The sequence below is a fragment of the Coregonus clupeaformis genome, unplaced genomic scaffold (assembly GCF_020615455.1).
Source record: "Coregonus clupeaformis isolate EN_2021a unplaced genomic scaffold, ASM2061545v1 scaf3769, whole genome shotgun sequence".
NCBI classification, from domain to species: Eukaryota; Metazoa; Chordata; class Actinopteri; order Salmoniformes; family Salmonidae; genus Coregonus; species Coregonus clupeaformis.
In genome coordinates this window covers 1-21,188 of record NW_025537223.1, presented here as the reverse complement: position 1 = coordinate 21,188, position 21,188 = coordinate 1, and the positions used below count along the sequence as shown (strand labels likewise).

The 21,188-nt window shown below is 45.7% G+C and overlaps 1 protein-coding gene across 1 annotated transcript; it reads right to left on the bottom strand.

Moving 5' to 3' along the window:
* Window positions 1–778: 778 nt before the first annotated feature.
* LOC123490374 (periphilin-1-like) lies at window positions 779–19,781 on the bottom strand (the record flags this gene model as incomplete). The annotated part of the gene is made up of 3 exons (XM_045220418.1): window positions 779–1,810; window positions 13,136–13,267; window positions 19,682–19,781. Coding segments are annotated over 3 exons (436 nt in total), but the record flags the coding sequence as incomplete, so codon positions are not given.
* Window positions 19,782–21,188: the final 1,407 nt, after the last annotated feature.

Below are 21,188 nucleotides of genomic sequence, written 5' to 3'. Positions count from 1 at the left end.
TTATTTAATAGTACAAAATATGAATGTATATATTGTTAAGTTAAAATGTTAATACTGGTATTTTTATATCCCTGGGTTTTGACTAAGATTTTTCTGGTTTTGATGTAAACAGAGCTGGCGTAGGGAGGCGGGACAAGCTGTTATTGTAGTAACAAGCAGACCTATTTTGCACGCATCACTTGTCAATCAATCAAGGCTTTATAAAAAAATAATAATAATGTTGCCGGGATACAGACCATCTGCTTACTCAAATCAAAGTGCCATAATATCTGGTTTCTGATGTTTCTGGTAACAATTAACCGTTTCTGGTAACATTTTACGAAGTTGCTCTTAAACCTCTCAACATCAATGTAAAGTGATACCCTGTGTCTTTCCTGTATTCCAATGTTTACGCTATTCTCTAACGCGCTTGTCCCTCAGTGTAAAATACAATGTAAAACCAACCTGATGGGAGACAGAGTAATTTACATTACAGAGGTCTTCTCCATACATGCCCTTTAATCAGTGCAGGTCATTATACCATGAATACTTAAAATGTTATGTGATGTAAAGAAGCTTTTAATAAATATTCTTACGAAACGTTTCAGAATTCTTTTCCAGTTTTTCATATGTAGTAGAATAATTGATTTTATAGTGTTTTTTGACAAAGTAAATATTCATATTGGGCAATGCAAATAACTTGGATGGTGTTCAAGCATTGCACCTCAACCAAACACTGACCCACAAAGGCACCAAACCTGATATGTGAATGGTAGATACTAGATAGTCTAAAACTCCATTGACATAAAAAAAAATCATCTTTATTATTATTATTGTTATACTCAAAAATCATTTTCTCACAAATCATCAAAGACATGTCAGTTCCACATATAGAAAGTTGAATTGAACCTGGGACATTTAGAAAGTGTTTCTGTTTTGTTGTTGAGAAAAATAGCACTGGTGGTGAATACAACATTCTGTCAAGAAACACAACATCTAAATCCCACATAACAGGCCAGGACCATTCTGGTTGGAGTAGAACATCCAGTCGATTAACATTTCAAATACTAAAGAAAAGAGGAGAGCAGGAAGAGTTCATAAAACAAGACATCGCTTCTTAACTGGACCTTACTTGCTGAGGATTGTTTGTGGTACCAGTGGATAATGACCTCTAACACGGCACTCTTCACCATTAGATTACCAGTTCAGTAAAAACACTGATGACCGTTCCTATGATTACGCTGGTTAACAGTTTTAAAATCTGTAATTCCTAGATGAACTATTAGCCTAAATTGACATACCAATTCTACTAGTTAAGGACATTGTAGAACCAATACCCTCATCGGGTGGTGAGTAAGTAGCTGAACATGACTTTGAACACTGTTTTTGACGATTGCTGGACATTATCAGTACATATGGGTCCCCTGGATGTGGTGCATCTCTGGCCTAAAACCCAGAAAGATGGAAAAACATGGGGCCAATACTGCTCAAGATATCCATAGTCTTAACACATGGCAGACTCCTGGGAGTCCTGCCCTCACTGTATGCCCAAACTGGAGGCCCAACAATAAGACAGGACCTGATTGGCTCCCTTACAGTAAGATGGGACGTGATTGGCTGTCTTGTCTCAGATGGAGGGTTCCGGTTGCCGTACGACCTCAATCACCTCATCCAGATCGGAGATGAAGTGCTTGAGGTCATCAAGGCAACGCTCCCTGATCTCTCCCAGGTTCTCTCGGAGTGGCGTCTGCAGCTGCTTCTCCAGACTGGCGTCCTTAGCAACCAGCATCTTCACTACCATGCCAAACGTCTCACAGTCCTGTCGGTACACCTGGAAAACAACACAACAATAGAACATCAGAAACAGGAGCCAATAACACATCATATTTTGGTCATTTAGCAGACGCTCTTATCCAGAAGGAATTTCAGTCAGTGCAATATAATACAACAATCACAACACAACATGATCAACAAGAAGAACATATTTTTCGTTGACTACAGAAATAGAACAAACGAACAGTACTAGCTCTTTAGAGATGAGGAACATCAGTACTTCCAAGTCCTTGGAATATGAGGGGCTGGTTTTAGAAACAATTTCCTGATGAGCCCAGAGCTAGCTCACGTCTATGTGCTTGTACAATAAAGGGAGAAGAGAACACCGTGGAGTTAACACACTGTTCATTGTGTCAATACATAGACCCAGGTCCCCTGTCAGCACACAAGCCTTCTTATTGGCTAGCCTGGCCCTGGGGCCAATAAAAACACAGTAGAGGAGTTGAGGCTATAGGGCTTGTAACAGGTGTGAGGGGAACAATGAGAGGAGAGGTGTTAAAACAGCTGATCCACACCTCGTCTTCAACGGCTCACACAGACCAATAAGCAAATACAGAGGGGAAAAAAGTATTTAGTCAGCCACCAATTGTGCAAGTTCTCCCACTTAAAAAGATGAGAGGCCTGTAATTTTCATCATAGGTACACGTCAACTATGACAGACAAATTGAGATTTTTTTTCTCCAGAAAATCACATTGTAGGATTTTTATGAATTTATTTGCAAATTATGGTGGAAAATAAGTATTTGGTCACCTACAAACAAGCAAGATTTCTGGCTCTCACAGACCTGTAACTTCTTCTTTAAGAGGCTCCTCTGTCCTCCACTCATTACCTGTATTAATGGCACCTGTTTTAACTTGTTATCAGTATAAAAAGACACCTGTCCACAACCTCAAACAGTCACACTCCAAACTCCACTATGGCCAAGACCAAAGAGCTGTCAAAGGACACCAGAAACAAAATTGTAGACCTGCACCAGGCTGGGAAGACTGAATCTGCAATAGGTAAGCAGCTTGGTTTGAAGAAATCAACTGTGGGAGCAATTATTAGGAAATGGAAGACATACAAGACCACTGATAATCTCCCTCGATCTGGGGCTCCACGCAAGATCTCACCCCGTGGGGTCAAAATGATCACAAGAACGGTGAGCAAAAATCCCAGAACCACACGGGGGGACCTAGTGAATGACCTGCAGAGAGCTGGGACCAAAGTAACAAAGCCTACCATCAGTAACACACTACGCCGCCAAGGACTCAAATCCTGCAGTGACAGACGTGTCCCCCTGCTTAAGCCAGTACATGTCCAGGCCCGTCTGAAGTTTTCTAGAGTGCATTTGATTCCAAAGAGGATTGGGAGATGTCTATGTCAATCAAAATATAACTTTTTTGGTAAAAACTCAACTCGTCGTGTTTGGAACAATGCTGAGTTGCATCCAAAGAACACCATACCTACTGTGAAGCATGGGGGTGGAAACATCATGCTTTGGGGCTGTTTTTCTGCAAAGGGACCAGGACGACTGATCCGTGTAAAGGAAAGAATGAATGGGGCCATGTATCGTGAGATTTTGAGTGAAAACCTCCTTCCATCAGCAAGGGCATTGAAGATGAAACGTGGCTGGGTCTTTCAGCATGACAATGATCCCAAACACACCGCCGGGCAACGAAGGAGTGGCTTCGTAAGAAGCATTTCAAGGTCCTGGAGTGGCCTAGCCAGTCTCCAGATCTCAACCCCATAGAAAATCTTTGGAGGGAGTTGAAAGTCCGTGTTGCCCAGCAACAGCCCCAAAACATCACTGCTCTAGAGGAGATCTGCATGGAGGAATGGGCCAAAATACCAGCAACAGTGTGTGAAAACCTTGTGAAGACTTACAGAAAACGTTTGACCTATGTCATTGCCAACAACGGGTATATAACAAAGTATTAAGAAACTTTTGTTATTGACCAAATACTTATTTTCCACCATAATTTGCAAATAAATTCATAAAAAATCCTACAATGTGATATTCTGGAATTTCTTTTTTCATTTTGTCTGTCATAGTTGACGTGTACCTATGATGAAAATTACAGGCCTCTCTCATCTTTTTAAGTGGGAGAACTTGCACAATTGGTGGCTGACTAAATACTTTTTTCCCCCACTGTATACTGCTGATGTCATACAAGGTCAAACCTAGTGCACATTCTAATGATTTGATCAGAGGATTGGTTTAGCTTATCTAAAATGAATTCAATCCAACATCAACATTAGAGGAAACTGTCAAGACAAATTTGGATTACAAGAGCTAAATAAAAGAAGGCATTAAATCTGTAATCTTTCCCATCACGATAACTCACAAACTGAAACATGCACTGACAAGGAAAGATTTAAATAACGGAGGGAAAACACCAAGATAAGACACTGTTGAACTGTCATTAAGATGAAAAACAGTCCACCCCATTGCCCCAGGGTGACACCTGGAAAAGGTTCTCACCATAAACATGCAGAGGGAGAGAGAAAAGTGGAAAAGTGGCCTGTTTATAATTGTGACCTACTACAGACCAACATGAGAGCAGAGAATACATGCAGTCAGGATCATTATGGACATTCCAACATGGTCCACTCACTATTCCTTTGTTACCACACCCGGACAGCCCTTAGAATCTCTCTCCACTGCATACTTAGAGATGTCTCAGACAGCACAGGGCCGTGCCGTCCTGAGTAGTGTTAGCTTCCAGCTACAGTCCTTTTTCCCAGGGCCTCAGTCTCTGACAGTCTGCAGCTATAAGAGGTGAGTCACTGTCAGCCTTTAGGAAACTAACACAGACCTGTCACTCTATTCTCTTTCTCCCCTACTCTCTCTTTTTTCTGTCTCTCTCCATCTCTCTCTCTCTCTCTCTCTCTCTCCTCTACGGGCTCCTGTCCTGTGTGAACAGTGAGTTGAACGATTACTAATCTTCTCTTTGTGCCAGACTGGCTTCAAATGCCTTCGGTTGAATTTTTCTGGATTTATTTATCCGTATATATGCATATACAAAACCAGTCAAAAGTTTGGACACACCTACTCATTCAAGGGTTTTTCTTCATTTTTACTTCCAGGTGACTACCTCATGAAGCTGGTTGAGAGAATGCCAAGAGTGTGTAAAGCTGTCGTCAAGGCAAAGGATGGCTACTTTGAAGAATCTCAAATATATTTTGATTTGTTGGTTACTACATGATTCCATATCTGATATTTCATAGTTTTGATGATGTCTTCACTATTATTCTACAATGTAGAAAATAGTAAAAATAAAGAAAAACCCTTGAAATGAGTAGGTGTGTCCAAACTTTTGACTGGTACTGTATATTTTTTAACTGTTCTTGGGATATAATTATTGTTTGGATAACCTTATTTATTATGTATTGCTTTTTATTTTATTTGTAAATTATTTTAGTCACTCTTTATGCGATGCACACTGCAGAGAACACCGGAAGAAGAATTCACAGAATTATCACAGTGAATTGTTGTAATGTCTGTTTATGTGTCATATTTGACACAAAAATAAAATGTAATTCATTCACTCATTAGACCTAGCAGAAAGTCATCATCAGGAGACATGGTTGAGTTTAGGTCAAATATAGATTTAGTCTAATTTAGATTAGATTATTAATTATCTGGATTCTAGGGATCAGTAAGCCAGGCAGATACAGGAAGCTAACAGGCCTGGGGGAGTGAGTGTGTGCGCACGTGTGTGTGTTAAAAAAAAACAACGTTTTATTTAACCTTTATTTAACTAGGCAAGTCTGTTAAGAACAAATTCTTATTTACAATGACGGCCTACACCGGCCAAACCCGGACGACTCTGGGCCAATTGTGCGCCGCCCTATGCGACTTCCAATCACGGGCGGATTGTGATACAGCCTGGAATCGAACCAGGGGGTCTGTAGAGACGACCTCTAGCACTGAGACGCAGTGCCTTAGACCGCTGAGACGCAGTGCCTTAGACCGCTGCGCCACTCGGGAGCCCTGTGTGTGTTGGAGTTGAAGACGAGCCACAGCTGAGTTTGGCTGGGCAGGAATGTGAAGGTTGGGGGGGGACGACGCGACGACGACGACTAGATGAGGACATCTAAACTGGGTTACAGTCAGGATGCATCCCAAATGGCACCCTATTCCCTATATAGTGCACTCCTTTAAACAAGGGCCCATGCGGCAATTTGGGACACAGCCTCAGTCATCCACCTATTTTTAGCCAATCACAATGTTGCTGGGCGTGGACTAGAGCCAGGCTATGTAAGGAAGGCAGACATTCCATCTCAAGAGGCCATGATAATGAAATCACATGAAACCTCTAATGGCTATAATATTAGATGTATGTTAATCAAGAGCCGTACCCATTCATACACGTACATAAATGACTGTGTTAATCAGCACTTCATTGTGTTAAGGCTGTATTGTTAGTTCTATAGTAATAGAGATGGTCAGGCAACATAGTGAGTGTATTTCCAACCTCAAATCCTTAGTTCCTATACCATGAGTGGTTTAGATTCATAGGTAGGCTATACTGATAATGACCAGAATTAAGTTGTTAATAACAGGAGGTACCAATCAGTCCAACGCAGGAAGTGCCATGTTCCAACTCCTAACAATGCTTAGAATGCATTTCATAGAGCAAACTGTACTTTCACATACTTCCTGTGTGACCCTGTTACCCAATCAAGGAGGAAGTTGCTCTTGACCACTGGAGGTGTGGGTGGCTGTGGGTTTGGGTCCTGTTGTTGAGCCTATTGCTTTGAGCACGGAGGCGTTGACTGGTGGGAGTGCAGGGCCTGATCTCTGGGCTGTGGATCAGAGAGATACCGTACACCGGAAGGACAGGGAGGGGACCCAGCCGGGACACGGAGACAGGGTCCACAGCCCCTCTCTGATTAGAGCCTGGGGGCTGAGGAGGAGGAGAGGCCACACATAGTGGCTTTGGAGCTTAAAGGGTCACTATTAAATCAAAACATGCTACCGGCTTTCCAGGTTATGAGGGGTTCGGCCTACCTCATAACCTGTGTCCCAAACGGCACCCCATTCCCTACATAGAGCCCTGGTCAAAAGTAGTGCACTATAGAGGGAATAGGGCACCATTTGGGACACAGCCCTAGTCTGGTGCCACATTCTAGATGATGATGAATAGGCCCTATACAGACTGAATGCCACCCATGCCTTTCTACCACTCCATGGCAGTGAGCTAAGCTTGTAGCGCCATTCATATGCCTCCTCCTCCTCTACTGTGAGAAGGCCATGGAGGTGGAATTTAGTCCAATTTCACTTAGCTACAAACACACACAGGAGGTATGTAGGCTATATGGGACTACAGGTGGTATGTGAAAACCGTAGAGGGTTGAGGCTGCCAGTATAGGCTAAGTGTACAGTGGAGGAGATGGCTAGACCAGATTGTGGAGGGAAAATAAACATATCTTTGTGTGTGTGTGTGTGCGGTTGACATCTGGTTGACACTTGTTGAGCGGTTAACCATTACTGCAGAGGAGAGCCTCATTTCACTTCACAGACCTTTCTAATGTGAAATAAGGGGGGTTGTTTCTTGAAAGGATTCCATGCCGTGTCGCGTAACTATGCATGATCTGAGGACATAAACAAACACTTCAATCACTTGGTTTGGAAAAGAGCAGCAAAGTGAAACCTCAGAGGATAAAAACAGATGCTGTTGAGGAGAGGCCCAGTGCTCTCAGGAATAGTTTCTCTAAAGCAATGCTTCTTTATTCAGATAGAAAGAGGACTGAACAATAGGTTTTGAAGTACTGGTTTGGGACATCTCTTTTGCGTTCTCTGACAGCACATCACGTCAAATACAAGCCTACGCTTCAACCACACAAAAAGGAGCTTTCTATTGAAATATTACTGTCCATCTATCTCACTGTCAGTTTGCAGTGAGATCAAGACAAACTTCAATGTGACACATAAAGGTATTGCTTTCAACATAAACATTACATCTTATTATGAATTTAATGCTAGATGTGTTCTCTGACTAGACCTAGAGCTGACCAGATGTGTTCTCTGACTAGACCTAGAGGAGAGCTGACCAGATGTGTTCTCTGACTAGACCTGGAGGAGAGCTGACCAGATGTGTTCTCTGACCAGACTTGGAGGAGAGCTGACCAGATGTGTTCTCTGACTAGACCTAGAGGAGAGCTGACCAGATGTGTTCTCTGACTAGACCTGGAGGAGAGCTGACCAGATGTGTTCTCTGACTAGACCTAGAGGAAAGCTGACCAGATGTGTTCTCTGACTAGACCTGGAGGAGAGCTGACCAGATGTGTTCTCTGCGACCAAGCTGACCAGATGTGTTCTCTGACTAGACCTGGAGGAGAGCTGACCAGATGTGCCCTCTGACCAGACCTAGAGGAGAGCTATGTTTAACAACACGATCCTTACTATGGCCCCCTCAAACTTTTTTCTCTGAGGGAAGAGGGCATAAAGCGTTTATGAAGCTGCCGTGTCAGCACTGTTGTAACGGCCATGCTCTGAGGTGCAGCTCCACAGAAGGGCTCTGTGTGTGTTAGTGTCCTCCTGGGGTAGAGAGCTATCTCAGGTTTAATGAGCTCAGTAAAACAGCAGAGATGGCCTTCATTAGCTCACTGGGCGCATTGGATAACACACACACACACACACACACACACACACACAAACACACACGCCTCGGGTGCTTTCTATCTCACCCCTTGCCTGCATTTTCATTCTCAAATTGAAAAGGCATTTTCCTGGGTCGTACATGTCTGCTGTGCAGGGATAGAACGAGTAAGGAACAGTTAAGACCTAAGGGAAAACCATGGGTGAGCTGGGTGGTGGGAGGCTGGGTGGTGTTATATAAACCTGGGCTGAACTAGGCTGGTGGTAGTGGTGGTATATAAACCTGGGCTGAGCTAGGCTGGTGGTGGTATATAAACCTGGGCTGAGCTAGGCTGGTGGTGGTATATAAACCTGGGCTGCGCTAGGCTGGTGGTGGTGGTGGTATATAAACCTGGGCTGAGCTAGGCTGGTGGTGGTGGTGGTATATAAACCTAGGCTGAAGGTGGTGGTGGTATATAAACCTAGGCTGAACTAGGCTGGTTGTGGTGGTGGTATATAAACCTGGGCTGAACTAGGCTGCTGGTGGTGGTATATAAACCTAGGCTGAACTAGGCTGCTGGTGGTGGTGGTGGTATATAAACCTGGGCTGAACTAGGCTGCTGGTGGTGGTGGTGGTATATAAACCTGGGCTGAACTAGGCTGCTGGTGGTGGTGGTGGTATATAAACCTGGGCTGAACTAGGCTGCTGGTGGTGGTGGTACATAAACCTGGGCTGAACTAGGCTGCTGGTGGTGGTGGTATATAAACCTGGGCTGAACTAGGCTGCTGGTGGTGGTGGTATATAAACATGGGCTGAACTAGGCTGGTGGTGGTATATAAACCTGGGCTGAACTAGGCTGGTGGTGGTGGCATATAAACCTGGGCTGAACTAGGCTGCTGGTGGTGGTGGTATATAAACCTAGGATGAACTAGGCTGGTGGTGGTGGTATATAAACCTGGGCTGAACTAGGCAGGTGGTGGTGGTATATAAACCTGGGCTGAACTAGGCAGGTGGTGGTGGTGGTATATAAACCTGGGCTGAACTAGGCTGCTGGTGGTGGTGGCATATAAACCTGGGCTGAACTAGGCTGCTGGTGGTGGTGGTATATAAACCTGGGCTGAACTAGGCTGCTGGTGGTGGTGGTATATAAACCTGGGCTGAACAAGGCTGCTGGTGGTGGTGGTATATAAACCTGGGCTGAACTAGGCTAGTGGTGGTGGTATATAAACCTGGGCTGAACTAGGCTGCTGGTGGTATATAAACCTAGGCTGAACTAGGCTGCTGGTGGTGGTGGTATATAAACCTTGGCTGAACTAGGCTGCTGGTGGTGGTGGTATATAAACCTGGGCTGAACTAGGCTGCTGGTGGTGGTGGTATATAAACCTGGGCTGAACTAGGCTAGTGGTGGTGGTATATAAACCTGGGCTGAACTAGGCTGCTGGTGGTATATAAACCTGGGCTGAACTAGGCTGATGGTGGTGGTATATAAACCTGGGCTGAACTAGGCTGGTGGTGGTGGTGGTATATAAACCTAGGCTGAACTAGGCTGGTGGTGGTGGTATATAAACCTGGGCTGAACTAGGCTGCTGGTGGTGGTGGTGGTATATAAACCTGGGCTGAACTAGGCTGCTGGTGGTGGTGGTATATAAACCTGGGCTGAACTAGGCTGCTGGTGGTGGTGGTATATAAACCTGGGCTGAACTAGGCTGGTGGTGGTGGTATATAAACCTGGGCTGAACTAGGCTGCTGGTGGTGGTGGTATATAAACCTGGGCTGAACTAGGCTGCTGGTGGTGGTGGTATATAAACCTGGGCTGAACTAGGCTAGTGGTGGTGGTATATAAACCTGGGCTGAACTAGGCTGCTGGTGGTATATAAACCTAGGCTGAACTAGGCTGCTGGTGGTGGTGGTATATAAACCTTGGCTGAACTAGGCTGCTGGTGGTGGTGGTATATAAACCTGGGCTGAACTAGGCTGCTGGTGGTGGTGGTATATAAACCTGGGCTGAACTAGGCTAGTGGTGGTGGTATATAAACCTGGGCTGAACTAGGCTGCTGGTGGTATATAAACCTGGGCTGAACTAGGCTGGTGGTGGTGGTATATAAACCTGGGCTGAACTAGGCTGGTGGTGGTGGTGGTATATAAACCTAGGCTGAACTAGGCTGGTGGTGGTGGTATATAAACCTGGGCTGAACTAGGCTGCTGGTGGTGGTGGTGGTATATAAACCTGGGCTGAACTAGGCTGCTGGTGGTGGTGGTATATAAACCTGGGCTGAACTAGGCTGCTGGTGGTGGTGGTATATAAACCTGGGCTGAACTAGGCTGGTGGTGGTGGTATATAAACCTGGGCTGAACTAGGCTGCTGGTGGTGGTGGTGGTATATAAACCTGGGCTGAACTAGGCTGCTGGTGGTGGTGGTATATAAACCTGGGCTGAACTAGGCTGCTGGTGGTGGTGGTATATAAACCTGGGCTGAACTAGGCTGGTGGTGGTGGTATATAAACCTGGGCTGAACTAGGCTGCTGGTGGTGGTGGTATATAAACCTGGGCTGAACTAGGCTGCTGGTGGTGGTGGTATATAAACCTGGGCTGAACTAGGCTGCGGTGGTGGTGGTATATAAACCTGGCTGAACTAGGCTGCTGGTGGTGGTGGTATATAAACCTGGGCTGAACTAGGCTGCTGGTGGTGGTGGTATATAAACCTGGGCTGAACTAGGCTACTGGTGGTGGTGGTATATAAACCTGGGCTGAACTAGGCTGCTGGTGGTGGTATATAAACCTGGGCTGAACTAGGCTGGTGGTGGTGGTATATAAACCTGGGCTGAACTAGGCTGGTGGTGGTGGTGGTATATAAACCTAGGCTGAACTAGGCTGGTGGTGGTGGTATATAAACCTGGGCTGAACTAGGCTGCTGGTGGTGGTGGTGGTATATAAACCTGGGCTGAACTAGGCTGCTGGTGGTGGTGGTATATAAACCTGGGCTGAACTAGGCTGCTGGTGGTGGTGGTATATAAACCTGGGCTGAACTAGGCTGGTGGTGGTGGTATATAAACCTGGGCTGAACTAGGCTGCTGGTGGTGGTGGTGGTATATAAACCTGGGCTGAACTAGGCTGCTGGTGGTGGTGGTATATAAACCTGGGCTGAACTAGGCTGCTGGTGGTGGTGGTATATAAACCTGGGCTGAACTAGGCTGGTGGTGGTGGTATATAAACCTGGGCTGAACTAGGCTGCTGGTGGTGGTGGTATATAAACCTGGGCTGAACTAGGCTGCTGGTGGTGGTGGTATATAAACCTGGGCTGAACTAGGCTAGTGGTGGTGGTATATAAACCTGGGCTGAACTAGGCTGCTGGTGGTATATAAACCTAGGCTGAACTAGGCTGCTGGTGGTGGTGGTATATAAACCTTGGCTGAACTAGGCTGCTGGTGGTGGTGGTATATAAACCTGGGCTGAACTAGGCTGCTGGTGGTGGTGGTATATAAACCTGGGCTGAACTAGGCTAGTGGTGGTGGTATATAAACCTGGGCTGAACTAGGCTGCATGTGGTATATAAACCTGGGCTGAACTAGGCTGGTGGTGGTGGTATATAAACCTGGGCTGAACTAGGCTGGTGGTGGTGGTGGTATATAAACCTAGGCTGAACTAGGCTGGTGGTGGTGGTATATAAACCTGGGCTGAACTAGGCTGCTGGTGGTGGTGGTGGTATATAAACCTGGGCTGAACTAGGCTGCTGGTGGTGGTGGTATATAAACCTGGGCTGAACTAGGCTGCTGGTGGTGGTGGTATATAAACCTGGGCTGAACTAGGCTGGTGGTGGTGGTATATAAACCTGGGCTGAACTAGGCTGCTGGTGGTGGTGGTATATAAACCTGGGCTGAACTAGGCTGCTGGTGGTGGTGGTATATAAACCTGGGCTGAACTAGGCTAGTGGTGGTGGTATATAAACCTGGGCTGAACTAGGCTGCTGGTGGTATATAAACCTAGGCTGAACTAGGCTGCTGGTGGTGGTGGTATATAAACCTTGGCTGAACTAGGCTGCTGGTGGTGGTGGTATATAAACCTGGGCTGAACTAGGCTGCTGGTGGTGGTGGTATATAAACCTGGGCTGAACTAGGCTAGTGGTGGTGGTATATAAACCTGGGCTGAACTAGGCTGCTGGTGGTATATAAACCTGGGCTGAACTAGGCTGGTGGTGGTGGTATATAAACCTGGGCTGAACTAGGCTGGTGGTGGTGGTGGTATATAAACCTAGGCTGAACTAGGCTGGTGGTGGTGGTATATAAACCTGGGCTGAACTAGGCTGCTGGTGGTGGTGGTGGTGGTATATAAACCTGGGCTGAACTAGGCTGCTGGTGGTGGTGGTATATAAACCTGGGCTGAACTAGGCTGCTGGTGGTGGTGGTATATAAACCTGGGCTGAGCTAGGCTGGTGGTGGTATATAAACCTGGTATGTATGTATGGGTGTCTGGCTATTTGCAGTAATGCAGGAGGGAGCCAGGGTACTAGCTACAGAAACACACTGATATGAAACCATGACTCGGCCCAGGAACTTTTAGCTGACAGCTAACAGGATAAGGAAAAACTCCAGGCCCTAATTACACTAATGTTTTTCAAGCTTTTCCTGACCACATGACCTGATTGATTATGGCAAAGTCTCTTTTGAGAAAGCATTTCACTGTATTATTATACATATGACAAATACACTGAAGCATGAATGTGGCCTAACCACGCCTGAGACATGGCTGTGTTAGGTACCTTCTCTATTTCCCGGGCCTTGGCTGCGATGGCCAGCGCTCGGCGCTCCTGGAAGTCATCCAGGGTCTTGGGGGTCTCATCGATGGAGGGCAGGCCCTCCTCGCGGTCCCCCTCCAGGATATGAGCCACCTCCTGGGGAGAAAGAGAGAGATGGTGGCCTGGTTACTCTACTGTCTGAAGAAAGGATTTCTGAATATTGAACATAAGCTTAGTTTATTTCATATTAATTTAAGTCTATTTTAAGTTCAATTTAAAACAAAAAACCTAACTTTTTAAAAGCATAAAGTACTTCTGCATTGTCCCCTCTGCTATCATTGCCAGTGATTCGATATGAGTGTTCCCCTCAAACAGTGTGGTCATACCCAGAGAGTCCAAAACACACACAGTGCTCTGGTCAGTATCTAAGTGGAGCTTTCCCTCCTTTTAGGTTTCAGCTGTGCATCATGGGAAAAGTTTAAATAAGCCCACAGAGAAATAGCCAAAACAAAATGAGACGTTTGCATTGCATAAAGTACTGTGATCAAATCACATAGCAGAGCTCCAACTAACCATCTATAGTAGAGAGAGAGATCAGCCAGCCAAGCAATATTATCCCTCCCTCCCCACTGGGTATAATAGACTGACCCCACAGCGATGGCAGCAGCCGCATGTCAGAGACTAAGACAGGGAGAAACGAGGCCAACTTCGATCATTGCTTCTATACTGCTGGATCTCGCCGTCTCTCTCTCTTTCAACCTCTCCCCCTCTGCATCGCTCAATCCTCATTTCCTATTGTACATTAAGGGGCTAGCTAGAGGACTGGGGAAGCAGAGAGCTGGCTACGCTTGATTAAATACGCTCATTCTGGAGAGAGGAAGCAAGTGAAGTCGCATTAGTGACCCTCCATCCTCCAAGAAGAAGAAAATAGAAAAATATATGAAAATGGGGGATCACAAAGCCAAGCATGGAGGGCAACCAGGAAGAGAGTGAGTGGGGCTCTAAAAAATATATGATGTGAAAAGATCTGATGTGATTGGCCAAAATATCAATTAGTGGAAAGAAATCAGAATGGGGTTGCCTGTGTAAACGCAGCCAGGCTCTCTCTCTCCCAGTCCCACTTCAATGTCCAGCCTTTACAAACACATCATAAAGAAACCCTAAGCATCCCAGATACACTACCAGTAAAAAAAAGTTTGGACACACCTACTCATTCAAGGGTTTTTCTTTATTTTTACTATTTTTTACATTGTAGAATAATAGTGAAGACATCAAAACTATGAAATAACACATATGGAATCATGTAGTAACCCAAAAAGTGTTAAACAAATCAAAATATATTTTAGATTTGAGATTCTTCAAAGTAGCCACCCTTTGCATTGATGACAGCTTTGCACACTCTTGGCATTCTCTCAACCAGCTTCATGAGGTAGTCACCTGGAATTCATTTCTTTAAAATGTGGAATTTCTTTCCTTCTTAATGCATTTGAGCCAATCAGTTGTGTTGTGACAAGGTAGGGGGGGTATACAGAAGACAGCCCTATTTGGTAAAAGACCAAGTCCATATTATGGCAGCTCAAATAAGCAAAGAGAAACATCAGTCCATCATTACTTTAAGACATGAAGGTCAGTCATTACGGAACATTTGAAGAACTTTGAAAGTTTCTTCAAGTGCAGTCGCAAAAACCATCAAGCGCTATGATGAAACTGGCTCTCATGAGGACCGCCACAGGAATGGAAGACCCAGAGTTACCTCTGCTGCAGAGGATAAGTTCATTAGAGTTACCAGCCTCAGAAATTGCAGCCCAAATAAATGCTTCACAGTTCAAGTCACAGACACATCTCAACATCAATTGTTCAGAGGGGACTGTGTGAATCAGGCCTTGTGATGATCTCCGCATGTGTAGTTCCCACTGTAAAGCATGGAGGAGGTGGTGTTATGGTGCTTTGCTGGTGACACTGTCAGCGATTTATTTAGAATTCAAGGCACACTTAACCAGCATGGCTACCACAGCATTCTGCAGCAATATGCCATCACATCTGGTTTGGGCTTAGTGGGACTGTTATTTATTTTTCAACAGGACAATGACACAACACACCTGGGCTATTTTACCAAGAAGGATAGTGATGGAGTGCTGCATCAGATGACCTGGCCTCCACAATCCCCCAACCTCAACCAAATTGAGATGGTTTGGGATGAGTTGGACTGTAGAGTGAAGGAAAAGCAGCCAACAAGTGCTCAGCATGTGGGAACTCCTTCAAGACTGTTGGAAAAGCATTCCAGGTGAAGCTGGTTGAGAGAATGCCAAGAGTGTGCAAAGCTGTCATCAAGGCAAAGGGTGGCTATTTGATGAATCTCAAATATAAAATATATTTTGATTTGTTTAACACTTTTTTTGGTTACTACATGATTCCATATGTGTTATTTCATAGTTTTGATGTCTTCACTATTATTCTACAATGTAGAAAATAGTAAAAATAAAGAAACACTCTTGAATGAGTAGGTGTGTCCAAACCTTTGACTGGTAGAGTATGTATAAGCCTGAGCAGTTACCCTGTGAGACCTGGTGCCTGTGTGTGTCTGTGTTCTCCTAAGGATAACTCCCAAAAGCAAGAGTGTTTATTGAACCTACACGGTCTCCCATTAAAATGAGTTTACTAACGGCAGAGCTCTTTGATCTTGTCTAAGGTTATGGGTTCTAAAACAGGGAGAGGGGTGGAGAACACACCGCCTGAATGCCTGTCGTGACCAGATCAAACAGAGGGATGGAGGGGGTCGCAGGACTCTCACAAAAAAAAAAATCTACTTTCATCACAGAGGGTTTATTGGTGTGTACACGCACGCACACACACACACACACACACACAATCTCCAAGGGAGGTACCGTGCAGTGTGGGCCTTCAGATCTCTGGGAGGATAAAGCTTCAGAAAGTGTCTGGCTAGTTTCAAACAGTTGTCTAAATGTCAATCCGATCAAAAGAATGATCATACCCAGAGTATACAGCAAATATTTACTAACACAACTGGCATCAGATGCTTGACAGCGTTTGAACAGTTCTAAGATGTTCCGGAATAGTTTAAGAGGTTTGTTTGTTAGAGATGATATGATGAAACAGAGACCATAGTTAATGTAGCGTCACTAGCGTAACAGGCAGCTCTATGTATTCAGTATGGTGGAGCATCAGGCAGCTCTATGTATTCAGTATGGTGGAGCATCAGGCAGCTTTATGTATTCAGTATGGTGGAGCATCAGGCAGCTCTATGTATTCAGTATGGTGGAGCATCAGGCAGCTCTATGTATTCAGTATGGTGGGCCATCAGGCAGCTCTATGTATTCAGTATGGTGGAGCATCAGGCAGCTCTATGTATTCAGTATGGTGGAGCATCAGGCAGCTCTATGTATTCAGTATGGTGGAGCATCAGGCAGCTCTATGTATTCAGTATGGTGGAGCATCAGGCAGCTCTATGTATTCAGTATGGTGGAGCATCAGGCAGCTCTATGTATTCAGTATGGTGGAGCATCAGGCAGCTCTATGTATTCAGTATGGTGGAGCATCAGGTAGCTCTATGTATTCAGTATGGTGGGCCATCAGGCAGCTCTATGTATTCAGTATGGTGGAGCATCAGGCAGCTCTATGTATTCAGTATGGTGGGCCATCAGGCAGCTCTATGTATTCAGTATGGTGGAGCATCAGGCAGCTCTATGTATTCAGTATGGTGGGCCATCAGGCAGCTCTATGTATTCAGTATGGTGGAGCATCAGGCAGCTCTATGTATTCAGTATGGTGGAGCATCAGGCAGCTCTATGTATTCAGTATGGTGGGCCATCAGAGATACATGGCGTGTGGTAATAGAGACAGTGGTGAACATGGCGTGATCAATGGTGCTGATGACACTCATACACTCACACCCTTTCAGGCATGGCACTGGTCTGGGATGGCTCTACCCGCTGGCCTGCTGCTAGTCTCTAGGTTTATCTGGCCCAGTGGGCCTGCTGCTAGTCTCTAGGTTTATCTGGCCCAGTGGGCCTGCTGCTAGTCTCTAGGTTTATCTGGCCCAGTGGGCCTGCTGCTAGTCTCTAGGTTTATCTGGCCCAGTGGGCCTGCTGCTAGTCTCTAGGTTTATCTGGCCCAGTGGGCCTGCTGCTAGTCTCTAGGTTTATCTGGCCCAGTGGGCCTGCTGCTAGTCTCTAGGGTTTATCTGCCCCAGTGGGCCTGCTGCTAGTCTCTAGGTTTATCTGGCCCAGTGGGCCTGCTGCTAGTCTCTAGGTTTATCTGGCCCAGTGGGCCTGCTGCTAGTCTCTAGGTTTATTTGCCCCCGTGGGCCTGCTGCTAGTCTCTAGGTTTATCTGGCCCAGTGGGCCTGCTGCTAGTCTCTAGGTTTATTTGGCCCCGTGGGCCTGCTGCTAGACTCTAGGTTTATCTGGCCCAGTGGGCCTGCTGCTAGTCTCTAGGTTTATCTGGCCCAGTGGGCCTGCTGCTAGTCTCTAGGTTTATTTGGCCCAGTGGGCCTGCTGCTAGTCTCTAGGTTTATTTGGCCCAGTGGGTCTGCTGCTAGTCTCTAGGTTTAATTGCCCCCGTGGGCCTGCTGCTAGTCTCTAGGTTTATCTGGCCCAGTGGGCCTGCTGCTAGTCTCTAGGTTTATTTGGCCCAGTGGGCCTGCTGCTAGTCTCTAGGTTTATCTGGCCCAGTGGGCCTGCTGCTAGGCTCTAGGTGTATCTGGCCCAGTGGGCTTGCTGCTAGACCCACTGACACAGACCCACACAGACCCACATAAAGACAGACACAGTGGGGTGGGAGGAGCATGTTAAACAACTATCACGAGAATTTTGTCATCTCAATGGTTGAAGTCAACTACTTCTCAAATCTTTGAATAATTCCCAGAGGTTGTAAATCTCTAATTAAATAATGAATTAAACAAAGCCCCCTTTCTGCAATGATCAGTATTTATTCAGAGAGCGCTCTGTCCCAAAATGGGCACACAATATTTTTATACACATACGTCAGAGGAAAAATCCCACTCCGCTTTAGGCGGCTGTATTTTCCACTGTACACATCTTGTAAGCTCACACCTGGGTTTAGCTTACATTTACATTTTAGTCATTTAGCAGACGCTCTTATCCAGAGCGACTTACAGTTAGTGAATAAATCTTTTTTTTATACTGGCCCCCCGTGGGAATCAAACCCACAACCCTGGCGTTACAAACGCCATGCTCTATCAACTGAGCTACATCCCTGCCGGCCATTCCCTCCCCTACCCTGGACGACGCTGGGCCAATTGTGCGCCGCCCATGGGTCTCCCGGTCACGGCCGGCTGCGACAGAGCCTGGATTCGAACCAGGATCTCTAGTGGCACAGTTAGCACTGCGATGCAGTGCCTTAGACCACTGCGCCACTCAGGTAGCTCATGTGGTTATCCTCTGCTGTCCTGACAATCAGGTCACACACACACACACACACACACACACACACACATTCTTATCATAGTCTACTACTTGCTCGGGCAGGCTGCAGTTTTTCTCTATTCCCATACATAGTTATCGCTGTTCTCACAATATTCTGCAAGCCTTTCACTCCCTTTCCCTGTGTGGGGACATCTGTTTTTGAAACTGGTCTCCTGTTATTGGTTTCAATCGTTTTGCCCTTCTGCATGCCTAACTACAAAAATAAGACAACTGTCTCATTGTACTTCTAACTAAGCTACACACATTATCAGATTATAGTCTTATGATTCTAACCCATTTCATACAGTTCTGGGGTGTAATAACTAGTCATTACCAAATGATTCTATCAACAACTCCATCAGGCAGTCAGCAGAAGAGTGTTGTGACAGTTAGTTTTAAGTGACTACACTTGCACTCAAGTCAGTACCGCTTTAGTCTTCAAGAGAAAGGCAGAGGGAAAAACTAATTAACATTGAATATCCCATATCCCCATGGGGAGTCTAGCTCCACTCAGCCAGTCTACCTAGCATATCCCCATGGGGAGTCTAGCTAGCATATCCCCATGGGGAGTCTAGCTCCACTCAGCCAGTCTACCTAGCATATCCCCATGGGGAGTCTAGCTCCACTCAGCCAGTCTACCTAGCATATCCCCATGGGGAGTCTAGCTCCACTCAGCCAGGGAAAACCAAGGGCTGGGAAGGAACATCAGTGAATTGGATCTAAAGTTCCAGACATCCATCTCTCTACTTGGAGATGCTAAGGCGAATATTATAAACTGGGTGGTTCGAGTCCTGAATGCCGTGGTATATGAGACCGTATACCACGGGTATGACAAAACATTTATTTTTACTGCTCTAATTACGTTGGTAACCATCTTATAATAGCAATAAGGCACCTCGGGGGGTTGTGGTATATGGTCAATATACCACGGCTAAGGGTATATGCCTAAGAACAGCCCTTAGCCGTGGTATATTGGCCATTTACCACACCCCCTCGGGCCTTAATCCTTAAATATACCACACACTGACATGACTTGAAGCATGAACCGCTACCTATAGTGGAGACTCTTCCTTTTTGCCCCTGTGTGTGTTTTAAATGTGTAAAACACTTCAACAGCAGGACTCACCTTAGTGGACGCTGTGCTCTGAGGTGACCCGTCCTGAGAATGACCAGGGAGCCTGTCTTTGTCTGGAGAGAGAAAGAGAGGAACACAACAGAGTAAGAGTCTGAGGGAGTGGGTTGAGGAGGGATTCATTCAGAAAACCAGACCTGGAGCCAGTACAATGAAAAAGCCCACTACGCATATAGTGTGAGCTTATTGGGGGGTAATAAAGGCGTTTTGACATGTTCTGACACAGCCAGGTAGGTTCCTGTGGGAGGGGCCAGGGGTATACAGCTCACCTAGTCTACACAACCAGATGGTCCCCTCTGCTCTCCATCCACCATTGCATTGGATCTTTCCTTTGTCCAGATCCTGTTATTATTTTGGATGTAAACCCTCTATTTTTACTCCTCTCATCCGGGCTTATCCCCTCCTATCCCCTCTGCACTGATCATATCCTGTGGATGGTTGCATAATAAGCCTAGGGGGAACTGCACTAGGAGACACCCTGCAGGCTAGTCAGACTTGGGGCTGAATTGAACCTCGACGCTACATGACCTCATTCGTCCATTGACACTCTCCTCTTTCCGTCTCTCACTCTCTCACTCATTCTCTCTGACCTCAGTGTTGCCAGAGGCTTGATGCCCAAGCAGCACTCGATGCCCAGTGGGCACCACCCAAGGCGCCATGGCCAATTACCCAATAGGCCCATGTCTGTGTCACTTCAAAGACCATACTCAGACACTCAGAGTGGAAATTCAAATGACCTGATGGTTCCATATTTTATTAAGAGGATATCTTCATCATTTACCGTTACATTATTCAGATAAATTGCTAAACGAAATTCTGATTGTGGATATGTTTTCAATTACATTATTTCTAGTGGAGGGATGTGTGTGACTGTGTCAAATCCTTTTGGCCGACTTTGTGGGTTGAACAGAATTCATTTCCATGTTATCAAAAACACTCCATAACTGAATGTGAAAGTGGGATTGAGACCGAGAAAGACAAGAGAGAGAGAGAAACTGTGGGTGGAGGATATTAGTTTTTGTCTTTGGATTGAATACTTGAATAGTGACTGGGGTTTGACAGAGCCAACATGGTGGCCAGTAACATCCCTCTCCCACACTAACATGTCTACCCACACAGCAGTTATATCCATTAGAGTAGACACCCTACTCCTTCCTCTACACACACGACCCGCCAGCGTTTTTATGATCCATAACAAAGTGGCAGAGAGCGTGAAGAGGGCAGGCCAGCCGACCAATTAGCAACGCTCTCTCTCAGGTTACCTCAGCTGAAACAGACCCAGCAGGACAAAGCCCTTCACAGAAAACTTCAAACCTAGATCTCCTTTATTATGGGCTGAGCTAGCCATTGGGTGGGAACATTGGTTCACGGTTAAACCTTATTTTATATCTCAATTAAACTTAGTGGTTAAACCTTGTGGGACTTGGTGTTAGATCAAGGAGTTAAATAGCCATTTCTCCATAATAGGTCCTTGGTTAGATCGATTGCATGTCATTAAAGA